The 13,544-nt window shown below is 38.3% G+C and overlaps 1 protein-coding gene across 1 annotated transcript in view; it reads left to right on the top strand.

Annotated features, from left to right (window-relative positions):
* MUC19 (mucin 19, oligomeric) overlaps positions 1-13,544 on the top strand; it is a 101,018-nt gene that overhangs the window by 49,326 nt on the left and 38,148 nt on the right. The window contains exons 43-47 of the mRNA XM_049626671.1: positions 290-388; positions 669-870; positions 1,619-1,684; positions 7,506-7,601; positions 10,390-13,530. Coding sequence (XP_049482628.1) covers positions 290-388; positions 669-870; positions 1,619-1,684; positions 7,506-7,601; positions 10,390-13,530 — 3,604 coding nt within the window. The remainder of the gene's footprint in view (positions 1-289; positions 389-668; positions 871-1,618; positions 1,685-7,505; positions 7,602-10,389; positions 13,531-13,544) is intronic.

Genomic DNA, 13,544 nt, shown 5'->3' on the forward strand with positions numbered 1-13,544 from the left:
TCAAGACTCACATCGGGCTCCAAGATGCCATCGCAGAGCCTGCTTGGGGTTCTCTCTCTTTTCCTCTCTCTCTGCTCCTCCCCCACTCTCTCTTTCTCTCAAAATAAATAACCTTAAAAAAAGATTAAGCTCTGTATGATATTAGGCTGATATTAGATATCTAGCTGCAGAAATCCTAGGAGTCAAGATTCTTTTATCTTGGAAACCTCAATGCTGTCCTATCAGAAAAGAGTGATATATAGAATCCTGCAACTCGAGAAGTAAACCCCTTTCCCCACTGTTGTGTCAGGGACCCCAGAGGTTTCAGAGGGCTTCACAACAGCACCTGGGCGTGAGAACACAAATGGAGACACAACTGCCCCGGGCTCGACCATGGGAGGCAGACCAGGTATGGAAGTGCAAGGTCTAAAGCAACTTCTTACCGACCTTAGGGAAGCTGCCAGTGGCTTCTGAGTGATTAGTTTTAATTATTACTGCACGTATTCAGTATCCCTGTTTTTATGAGCCTAATGGCAGTGTTTCTCCAACATCAGCTCAGATGTGATATAGAGCAAAACGTGATATATTTTAAACTGCTAGATTCCTGCTTGAGGACTTCTGAAACTGTGAGTCTGGAGTGGGATTAGGGTCATGGTTTCCAATCTTGGCTACAAATTAGAACTGAGTAGAGAAATGAACAAATATGTGAAACAATATGTAAACAAATATATGAAAAGTATTTTGAAAGCAGAGAACAGCACAATCTGTTCTGCTTCACCAAAGATCATGATTCATATTTATTTTTGATTTTGAAAGGGACTACCGGATCATCAGCTAGTGATGCAACTAGACCCCCAAGTAGTGAAGTGACACAATCTGAAGGCAAGTTAGGTGAGTAGAGAATGTCATTCAGAGACCATGGTTTTTGTAAAAACAAAACAAAATCCCCCGAACAAAACAGAAGAGTCTTTTGTCAGAACCCTGCTGATTTAACTTGTTTTAGTTAATCGAATGCCCAAGAAGGATGTTGAATGGTACAAAAAGAAGTAAGTTTTCAGTATGATATTTTTTTTCTGGTTTCTCCAAATCTTCCCTTCAAAAATGCCAAAGTACTAGATTAAAGCTACAGTAATGTACATGCTGTCCCAGTACTGTGTTTATCAAGTGTAACAGGAGAACCTGTTGGAACTACCACTGGAACTGGTGATGGCATCACAACTAGATGACCTTTCACTGATAGCAGCCCAGCTGGGAATTCAGCAGACAAGGCACAGGCTCACCTGGGCATTTTGGTGGTGCTCCATCATGAGCTTAGCTGAGACCTCAGGTTTTTATGAGACATTTAAATGAATTTAGCAATGGCTATAGTTTTAATGGCTGTTATTTTAGGACAAATGAATATGAGTAGCTTGGGCATTTTCATTACAACCATCGATGCAGACTAGAATTTCCAGGTGAAAACACAGGATGTCATTTAAATTTGAATTTCACATAAATAAAGAATACTTTGTTATAAGTATGTCCCATTGGCATGATTGTTGTTTATCTGGAATTCCAATTTAACTGGATGTCTTGTGTTATCATTTGCTAAATCTGGCAACCCCACTGTGGACTGAGCACCATTGTTCTTCTCAATTAGGAACAACTGAAGGGGAGAATGCAGCCACCACTGGAACTGTTGGTGAAAACACTTCCCGAGCCTCAGGTACTGAATGAACATAATCAGAATGAATCCAGACAAGAGAAATGTGATTTCTTTACTTACGATTTTTACAGAGACAAAGCTTCCTGAAGAATTTAATTATCATTATTTGTGTAATGTCAAAACTGAAGAAGATCAGAAATAAATCAAGAGCTATTTGTTGTGTGTGTAACATCAGACTGATGTTACACAGAGCATCAGACTGATGCTCCAGAGAACACAGGAGAATAGTAATGTACTTGTTTTCTTAGAACTTGTATTTTGAGCAGGAGAAATGAATATTTATATACATGCAAAGGCAAATACCATGTAAGACAGAAAATAGTCAATATCAAAGAAATGTTCAGTGACAAGCATTGGAATGGGAACTCAAGAGGAAATTCTAGTAAGAGAACTGATTAGATAGGGTTAAAAACAACAGGATTATTCTAGTTTGAACATTATATGATATTATGATCAGTGTACTATATCTATACACTTTAACAAGCAAAAACTCAAAACATAAGTGAGTTGGGTAGAATTTTAGAGATATATTCAATTTCATGGGAATAACAACAGTCGTATTTCAGTTGTTGGGGTAATATGTTTGAAAACAAAATCTTCTCTCAGCCCAGAGACCCAGTCCATAAAGGTAGTAGAGAAAGAAAACAGTTTTATAATTGAATGAGCCTTAAACTAGAAAGTGATGCAAATTACAGACAATTTACTAAGAGATTGTAAAAACAGAAAGGAATCTCACCAAGCAGACAGCCCTTTACATACATATTCTTAAGAAAAATTACTAGTTCTAAAGTAAGAGGACCTTAAAACCCCATTTATTATACATAGTTCATCTTAAATTCACTTAGTAGTTGGGATGACAATTTGGTTAGTTGATTTTATACAGAGAAAATTAACTCCAGTCTTGAAGGAGGAAGGTTTTTTTTTTTTTTTTTTTTTAATGTTTATTTATTTTTGAGTTTATTTGAGAGAGAGAAAGAGTGCACCAGCAAGGGAGGCGCAAAGAGAGAGGGAGACACAGAATCTGAAGCAGGCTCCAAGCTGTCAGCACAGAGCCCCAGACTGGCTTCAAACCCAAGAACTGAGATCATGACCTGAGCCAAAGTCTGACACTTACCAACTGAGCCACTTGACAAGAGGAAGTTTTATAACTAGAGGGAGATAAGGGTACTATCTCCCTTGATGTTTACATTTCAAAGAGCCCCTGGGTCCTTGAGAAAGACCTAGAATGACCTAGGTCATTAGGCCTATTTAGATGTTTTGGAGATTTACACACATTTCAAAGAGAAAAAAACCTAAAATTACAAATTTGTGTTCTAAGCAAAGGAAAGGGAAAGTCTCTTTCCTTACTTTCACCAGAAAGAATTAAGCCTTTTGTTTTAAATTTTCATTTGTCCTTATATAAGCCATTCTCAAAAGATTATCCATTTCATATTTTAATTACCTAATTCTTCTTTCTATTGTAAAATTAAGCCATGCCTAGGGTATTGCCTAAAGCCACTTCCAGAACCAGAGGTGACAACACCCCTGGGGAAGCAGGCACTAGAACTCCAAGTCCTGGGAAAGCAGACAACGCTGGTCCTGACTTTCCAGCTGTGTTCAACCATACCTTCCTCAGCAGGGTGTGATCTGGACTAACCTGGTTTTTAATTTGCTTTTATGATCTTAGAATTGAGTAGCATTTACACTCAAAGACCCAATGGGGAAAAAGGAGTCAGGAAAATGTTGGCTGCATACATTAGATCTACACACACTTCCTTCTACAAACCATAAATATCACAGAGCCCACACCTAGAGAGGTTAGAAGGAGAGAGGAGACTAAGACTTCAATGACTGGGAAAGATGACTCTGGGGCTCATAGTGGAGCTGAGATTCAGGTCAGGGCATCCAAGAAGAAAGGGGAATATAAAGAAGTACTTAATAGTGGAAGAACATAGAGAGCATCAACTAGGATTTATCCCTGGAGGGAAAGGGCCATACCCTGAATGGAGACTACTGAGAGAAGATCTGAGACCTCACAAGTCAGAGCTCTTGTGGATGTGGAGTTGAAAGAAATAAGATTGGAGAGTTCATGGAATGAGGACTGGCAGTCATAGAACCATGAGAAGGCACTAGACTGTGTGAAGGCAAGGGAAGGGCACTGGAAGGTAGAAGAATCCTTGCAGCCTGGGTGTCAAAGAAAAAAGAGAAATATTTAAAGCCGAGAACCTCAAGAAAACAGGATAGTAATTAAGAATTAGAAGACAGACAGGGGCGCCTGGGTGGCTCAGTCGGTTGAGCAGCCGACTTCGGCTCAGGTCATGATCTCGCAGTCTGTGAGTTTGAGCCCCGCGTCGGGCTCTGTGCTGACAGCTCAGAGCCTGGAGCCTGTTTCAGATTCTGTGTCTCCCTCTCTCTCTGACCCTCCCCCATTCATGCTCTGTCTCCCTCTGTCTCAAAAATAAATAAACGTTAAAAAAAAAAATTAAAAAAAAAAAGAATTAGAAGACAGACAAAAGAAAGAAGCCACTTAAAAAGAAGTTTCTCGGGGTGCCTGGGTTGAACATCCAGCTCTTGATTTTGGCTCAGGTCGTGATCTCATGGTTCATTAGTTGAAACCCCACATCAGGCTCTGCACTGACAGCATGGAGCCTGCTTGGGATTCTCTCTCTCTCTCTCTCTCTCTCTCTCTCTCTCTCTCTCTCTCTCTCAAAATAAATAAATAAACTTTAAAAAATAAAGAAGAAGCTTCCCTTCACCATAAACAACCTAAGACGAAGCTCCTGATCTGCAAAATCTGGTGAGCCATTGCAAAAGCCTCTCTGTCCCTACTGCATAGGATCTCCTGCCATCATTGTTTCAAGAAAATCCAATACAAAAAAACATGAAAAAGAAAAAGAAAATGCTAATATCTATATAAAGCTATTCACTCATATACATTTTGAACAATTTTCAGCAACAGCAAGCAAATTCTAAAAATCTAGTCACGAAACAGAGGAAACAGAATTTAAATTAAGAAATAAACTGCAGATATAGGTGTCAGAACTATAAATTATGAAACTTGAGGGTAAAAATAGATAAACAGTAGGAAGAGGTTAAATTGGAACTGATGAAAACTCAGGAGTAATATTGGAAAAAAAATTATCTTAAAAATAAGGACCAAGTTACAAGCTACCCAAAAGAGAATATACATGATATTGAAATCATAGCAGGAGAGGCAGAAGACAGAATTGGAAAGATCCCCCAAAATATTTCAGACTTAAAAAATAATAAAGTGGATCAGAGAAAGACATAGTTGCAGGAAATAGAAAAAAATATCATATATATATATATATATATATATATATATATATATATATATATATATTTCAGTTTCTGAAGAAGAAAAAACAATGAAACAATGTGTAAAACTGTAAGTCAGGACAAGTGTCCCGTAATTAAAAGGGAAATCCTAAATTTACATGTTGAAAGGATCTTCCATATATCAGGAAGAATTAATCCTGAATGGTCAATTTAGTGAGTTATTTTAGAAAACTGTCAGATTTGAAAGATACAGTCTCTGGACCTTGAGGCAAAAAGAAAGTCTTTTAAAATGAAAGAAATTCAGGTTGGTATCAGGCTTAGTGAGATAAAGTAGGATCATTAAGAAACTCAAGGAAGAGAAATGTAGGCTAAATGTTTTTAAATCGAGCTAAATGTAATTCAAGTATCAAACTATCAGGAAATACTTGAAAACATGAAGGAATTCAGAGAAATATACACCCATGGAGCCCTTCATAATAAAATCACTGTAGAGTGAGTGCATTAAGCAACAAAGAGATGCTTTGAAAATGACCAAAAGTTATAGCACTATTTCCTTTTAAAGTTTATTTATTGGGGCACCTGGGTGGCTCAGTTGGTTAAGCATTGGACTTCGGCTCAGGTCATGATCTCGCTGTTTGTGAGTTCAGGCCCCTTGTTGGGTTCTGTGCTGACAGCTCAGAGCCTGGAGCCTGCTTCGGATTCTGTGTCTCCCTCTCTGCCCCTCAACTGCTTGTGCTCTGTCTCTCAAAAGTAAACAAAAGTTAAAAAAAAAAAAAAGAATTGTAAAGTTTACTTATTTTGAAAGAGAGAGAGAGAATACTCATGGGGGAGGGGGAGAGAGAGAGAGAGAGAATGAGAGAGAGAGAGAGGGAGAAAGAGAATTCCAAGCAAGCTCCTCACTGTCAGCACAGAGCCAGGAACCCGACACAGGGCTCAAACTCACACCATGAGATCATGAGCTGAAACCAAGAGCCAGTTGCTTAACCAACTGAGCCACCCAGGTGCCCCTATAGAGGGCACTATTTTTAACTATAGCTCTAAAATTAGAACAAAAGTTGAAAGAAAGGCTGAATAAAAATACATAAATGTCACATATTTAACCAACTAAAAATATCATATTAATAAATAGATAGATAGGAATAAGAAGGAAGATGAGATAGTCTTATTGATTAGATAGTAGTCAAATTATTTAAAGTCCATGAGCCAGATAAGTTCACATTTATTAAAGAAGTAAAAACAATGAATATTAAGAAAGAAAATGGTATCTAAAGTGGAAAGCACAGAAGAAGAAGAGAAGTGAAGAAGAAATAATAATACTTATATTAATAATAATAATTACATAATAATAAGTATATAATAATTATTATTATTTGTTGAGAAACAATAGATACTACCTGAAAGAAAATTGGGAGTGTGCTCATGGGATTATATAAAAGTGTTACTGTGAAAATAGAACCTATCAAAATAGAAATAAAGAAGCAAAAAAAAAAAAAAAAAAGGGAGCAATTTAAGAGTGCATAGCAAATGACAAATGGCTGAAATTGGAATCCAAAAGCACACTAAAATAATGTTTAAAAATAGTTTCTATTAAGTTTTGGTGAAATTTTTTTCAAAATTAGGAAGTCCGCTAGATATAGTTCATACTAGGGCCACCTGGGTGGCTCACTTGGTTAAAAATTCAATTCTTGATTTTGGCTCAGGCCATGATCTCACTGTTCATGTGTTTGAGCCCCTGAACTCAAGCCCCACGTTAGGTTCTGTGCTGACAGTGCGGAGCCTGCTTGGGATTCTCTCTCTCTCTCTCTCTCTGTCCCTCCCCTGCTCTCTCTCTCTCTCAAAAAATTATATATATTTATGGTTCATACTAATAGAGCTAAGAGAAATAAAAAAAACTACATACAGGCTAAAAATACATTTGATAAATTTTCAATAACCATTTCAGATGGGAAGAAAAAAAATCCCGAATAAACAGCCTGCCTGAGCAGTATTCAAATGTCAATACTTTTCCTAGAACTAGTATCATGCAATTCATGCAATTAAGTGAATGAATCACTTAACATCTGTAACTTCAGTTTTCTTATCAGTAAAAAATGGGAATGTAATTTATTGAGTGGGATTGTGATGAGAATCCAGTGAAAAAATAAATAAATGTATGTCAAAACACGTCTTTGAAAATGTATACAGGGTAATATCATTGATCTAGAAAAACAGAGGGGCACCTGGGTGGCTCGGTCAGTTAAGTGTCCGACTTCGGCCCAGGTCATAGTCTCACGGTCCATGAGTTCGAGCCTCGCATCGGGCTCTGTGCTGACAGCTCAGAGCCTGGAGCCTGTTTCGGATTCTGTGTCTCCCTCTCTCTCTGCCCCTCCCCTGTTCATGCTCTTTCTCTGTCTCAAAAATAAATAAATGTTTAAAACATTTTTTTTAAAAAGAAAAACAAATATTTTGGTAATCTTTTGTTGGAAGTTCATTTAAGTCAGATTTGGTGATCTCATAGCTTAAGATATTCTGGGAATGAACCCAATCCATTTTTCCTTTATAGCAGGTACAACTGGAACATCCGGTATTACAACTAGTAGAGATGAAAATAAACCTGGGTCACCCCGCAGTGGTACTACAAGCTCTTCAGATAAACTAGGTGAGATTAGCTAAATACAAAAAGTCACAAAAATCTGTCAATGTAGAAACTTGTTTATAAAAGACCAGTCAGTAGAATGTTTATTTTAGTTGGAAATCCTTCCTGCTTAAAAATTGGCACACTACAATTCAAATATTATGTGAATCACTTAGAAAGATTGCCATTACATTTTTTTTGTTCAGTATTTGTGCACTGTTGGGTTTTCAGAACAACACATGACAGTGTGCCAGTGATCTGACAGTTCAGGTGTTCCCCGTTACTAAACAAGACTAATGCAGCATTTTGAATCTGATGTGGCCAATGCAGATGTCACTGGAATGCATGGCCAATGCAGACATCACTGGAATGTTACCGGATACAACTATAACTGAGTTAATTAAAAATGTAATAGTAACCATCTAACATTTCATCTCATATTTGGTCCTTAAATGTTGTTTTTGAGTTAGGGATGTTTCCTCATCCAGTTAGTTACATTTCTTCATCTAAGGTTTGAGTGGCTCTACAAAAAATCACTTATACAACAAACAAATATAAATATAAAAGTACTAAATAATAGTGTTTTTGCATTTCATTGCTTGATAATATGATTTTCCCATAACAGAAATATTTAAGAGTTCAATAAATTCTTTTCTTTGTTGAATAATAGGCTTCTGGATATTAAATGATTCTCAGCCATCAACAGGGATGTTCAAGTTAGAATTTTTCTTTTTGCAATCTATTTTCAAAAACCCGCTATCTTTAGTATTAGAAAAATGTCATGGTTCTTTAGTATTAAAAAAGTCATGATTTGAAATATTAATATATTTCTTTATAAGTTCATTATTGAATAGAAAAATGATCTAGAACCTTGATGAACAGCTTTCCCTTTCCTAAGAATATTCAGTAACATTGCCTTCTGAATTGTCTAAACATTCAGCAAATAGTTTGCTACTTAAAATCTCCACACTTTGGTTTAAAAAATTCTTCTTTTCTAGAATTTGCAAATAGGACATGACTCTACATACCTCATTTGCTCAAAACTCACCTTACAGGAAAATATACAATGAGGGTATGCAATATGCAGTGGGTATAGCCACACCTTACTAAACAATGTTTGTGTTTCATAATATTTAACTCGTTCCAAAGGATCAAAGATACGGACCAGAGAGGAGAAAAAAAAGAAAGAGAGAAAGAAAGGGGACTGGTAAATATTTCTCATGAAATAGGAAAAAAAAAGTGCTTAAAAATTTAATTGGTAAAATAAAACTGTTTTTATACTTTGTTTTTTACTGGATATATTGAATACAACTTATTAAATGAAATAAAGATATGAGGTAGTCATTTACTATTGTATAACATTATTTGTAAGTCATCTTAACCTGTTTTAGCAAAAAATAAAAATGATAATCACATAAAATTATACTAAGTATAAGATGGACAAAGTGTTTTCACATATATTCACTTACTCGAATCATATAACCACCTAGTGCAATTGACAATATATTAGTGATTATTCACATTTTATAAATTAAAAAATCAATGTGTTTACTTTAGTCATAGGTGAATATGTTTGGAGGCTAAAACAGGGCCTAGATGATTGAATCTTCATCCAGTCATTTTTCATTACTAGACAGCCACTGTCTAGTACAATGGTGAATTACTATCAAAACTAGAGAAAGGTCTTGTTACCTTGCCTATGCTAGTTTACATTTGCATTCCCAGTGCCTAGCTTAGTGCCTGACTTAATAAATATCTGGTGGATATCCGGTGAATATGTGAAATGATGAATAAGAGTTCCCAATCTGGTAAAGGATTCAGAGGCTTTACTTTTATTAACAAAATAAAACAACAGGTTCTATGAAAGAGAACCTTCCAGAAGGATTGAAGATATGGTAGGCAGTAGGTTATTTGCTGCTAGCCCAAGTAATGAAGCTTTGATGTAAATAGGCACCATACACACACACTACTGTGTAGATCCATGTCTCAACAAATCCAAGGTTTCCAACCTCATCTGTTCCCTTAGTGGAATTCTTGATATAAGGGTCTCATATCAGAGTATTCTGGGTGATGCTAAGTTGTTGGCATGTCCTCCCTGTAACTTCCAATTTTCCAAATACATTCACCTTCTACTTTTGCTTCTCTAGCACAAATAGTTCATTTCAGCCTTATGGCTTTTGCCCTAGCTGTTCCCACTGCCTGAGTTCTATTTCCCTAGAGTTTCACATAGTTTTCTGCGTTTTTGTCATATCTCAAAATAAAAGACATTTTTTCAGAGAGGTCTGTTATCCAAGCAGTCTAAAAAGAATCCCAGTTGGTCAGTATTACCTCACTTTATGTTAGTGCTTTGACACTTTTCTTGTGTGTGGATTTGTTTGTTTGTATATAACTTAATTTATGTGTCTGTATGTCTCTCCCATTCAACTAGGAATGCTTCATGAAACTGAGAACTCTCTAATTACTAGCTACATCATTTTTGAAAAGCTATTTCAACTATATTTGCTTTAGTTTCTACTCTATAAAAAGGGAAAGTAGTACTATATATGCCATAGGGTAGTTCCAATGGTAAAATGAGTAATATTTATATGTTTCTGAGAACTTATACAATACCACACAAGATACCCAGTAAAGTACTGCTAGATGAATAAACAGGAAGAAGTTACACTGTAGAATAAAAGGTATGAAATCTGGTGGTGCCCATGAAGATGCCTTGAAAGCTATAGTGGAGAAAGCTCCTAGTTTAACAACAACAACAAAAATCCCACGATATATCTTATAAACAAAATTGTATTTTTACTATTTATTTTTACAGGAACAACTGGACACTATGTTGAAGGAGGTGGAACAACTGGGCCATCTGAGGGAAGATCAGGGACAACTAGAATATCAGCTGAAGGATCAGGGACAACTGTATTGTCATCTGTAGTGACAGGGAAAACAGGACCATCACTGGGAGGATCAGCAACAACAAGATCATCAGTTAAAGGATCAGAGACAACTGAACCATCTGTTGTAGATTCAAGAACATCTGTACCATCAGAAGGATTGACAGGAGCAACTGAACCATCACTTGGGTTAACAACACCTGGACCATCAGCTGAAGGATCAGGGACAACTACATTACTTGCTGGAGTATCACAAACAACTGAAAGCTCTGTTCTAAAGTCAGGAAATACTGGACCATCCACAGGAGGATCACAGACAACTGAACAATCAGGTGAAGCCCAGACAAGTGGACTAGCAGCTGGAGGATCAGGGACTACAGGACCATCCACTGAAGAATCAGAAAAAACAGAAACACCTGTTCTGGGTTTAGGGACAACTCACACATCTGAAGGATTAGGAAAAACTACATCTGTTTTAGGTTCAGGGACAATTGGAACATCATCTGGAGTGACAAGAACAACTAAATCATCATCTCGAGATTCAGATACTACAGGACTAACAGCTGAAGTATTAGGAACAACTAAATCAGCATCTGGTATATCAAGCACAACTGGACTATTGTCTGGTGGGTCAGGGACAACTGGACCATCTGTTGTAGGATCAGGAACATCTGTACCATCAGCAGGATTGACAGGGACCTCTGGTCTATCACCTTGGTTTGCAACAACTGGACAATCATCTGTAGGATCGAGGACAACTGAGTCATTGGATGGAAGATCAGAAACCACTGCAACCTCCATTGTAAGTTCAGGCACTACCAGTCCATCCACAGGAGGATCACAGACAACTGGACTGTCAGCCAAAGAAGCAGGGACAACAGAACAAGCAGCTGGAATATCAGGGACCACAGGACTGTTCCATGGACGATCAAGAACAACAAGACAATCTGTTTTAAGTTCAGGGATGACCTTACCAACTTCTAAAGAAATAAGGACAACTAGACCTTCATTGGTAAAGTCAGGTACAACTGCAGTATTGACTCCAGGATCAGCCACAAGTGGACTGTCATCTGGAGTGTCTGAGTCCACTGAAGCATCATCTGAAGCATTAGGAACAACAAGATCATCAGCTGGTATATCAGAGACAACTGGACCATCAACAGTTGGATCTGGGATGGCAACAGGACCATTTTTTGTAGAATCAGGAACAGCTGTATCATCGGTAGGATTGACTGGGACATCTGACCTATCACATGGGTTAGGAATAACTGGGCCATCAGCTAAAGGAGCAGGGACAACTGGATCATTTGCTGGGAATTCAGGAACAACAGTAACCCCTGTTGTAATTTCAGGGACTGCTGGTCCCTACACAGTAAAATCACAGATGACTGGACAATCTGCTGAAGAAGCTGGGACAACAGGACCAACAGCTGGAGGTTCAGGGACCACAGGACCATTCCATGGAGGATCAGGAAAAACAGGACAATCTCTTTTAGGTTCAGGGACAACCAGACTATCTGTTGTAGGTCCAGGAACAACTATACCTTCAAGTAGACTGTTTTTTGTAGGTTCAGGGACAACCAGAGCATCATCTGGAGTGAAAAGGACAATTGGACCATCATCTGGAGAATTAGGAACAACTAGATCATCATCTGGTATGTCAAGGACAATTGGACCATCAACTGGAAGGTCAGGGATAACTGGACGTTCAGAAACAGAATCAGGAACATCAGTAACATCAGTAGGATTAACAGGGACATCTGGATCATCATTTGGGTTAGGAACAACTGGACCATCAACAAAAGTATCACAAACAACTACAGCACCTATTGCAGGATTAGTAAAATCTACATCATCTACAAGATTGACAGGGTCAACTGGATCATCAATTGGGGGACCAGAGACAACTGGAACAGCAGCTAGAGGATCAGGGACCACAACACTGTCAGCGGGAGCATCAGGAGAAACTGGAACATTAGCTGAAGGATCAGAAACAACAAAAACCTTTGTTATAACTTTAGGGATTACTGAAACACCTGTAAGAGGATCACAGACAATGGGATGGTCAACTAAAGATGCAGGAACAACTGGGCAAGAAGCTAGAGGATCAGGGATGACAGGGCAATTCATTGGAGGATCAGGAACATCAGTGTCATCTGTTTTTGTTTCAAGGACAATTCACCCATTATCTGAAGAATCAGGGACCACTAGACCATCTGTTTTAGGTTCAGAGACAACCAGACCATTACCCGGACACACAGAGACCATGAGATCATCATCTGGAGATTCAGACACCACTGGACCATCAGCTGAGGTATTAGGGACAACTAGATCACCAGCTGGTATATCAGAAACAACTAGACTATCAACGGGTAGATCTGGGATGACAGAAGGACCATCGGTTGTAGGGTCAGAAACATCTGTACCATCAGTAGGTTGGACAAAGATATCTGGCCCATCACCTGGGTTAGTAACAACTGGGCCATCAGCTGAAGGAGCAGAAACAACTGGATCATTTGCTGGAAATTCAGGAAGAACGGCAACTGCTTTTGTAAGTTCAGGAACTAGTGGTCCCTACATAGGAGAAATCCATACAACTGTACTATCACCTGAAGAGACAAGGACTATAGGACCAACATCTGAGGGATCAGGGACCACAGAACCATTCCCTGGAGTATCAGGAACAACAGAACAATCTGTTTTAGGTTCAGAGACAACTAGACCATCAGTTGTAAGTTCAGGAACAAGTGGAATATCACCTGGAGTGATGGGTATACCTGGACAATCTACTAGAGTGACAGGGAAAATTGAACCACCAGCTGGAGAATTAGGAACAACTGGATCATCAGCTGGTATATCAAGCACAACTAGACTATTGTCCGGTGGGTCAGGGAAAACTAGACCATCTGTTGTAGGACCAGGAACATCTGTACCATCAGCAGGATTGACAGGGACCTCTGGTCAGTCATCTGGGTTTGCAACAACTGGACAGTCATCTGTAGGATCGAGGACAATTGAGTCATTGGATGGAAGACCAGAAACCACTGCGACCTCCATTGTAAGTTCAGGCACTACCAGTCCA

The sequence above is a fragment of the Panthera uncia genome, chromosome B4, assembly GCF_023721935.1.
Source record: "Panthera uncia isolate 11264 chromosome B4, Puncia_PCG_1.0, whole genome shotgun sequence".
NCBI lineage: Eukaryota > Metazoa > Chordata > Mammalia > Carnivora > Felidae > Panthera > Panthera uncia.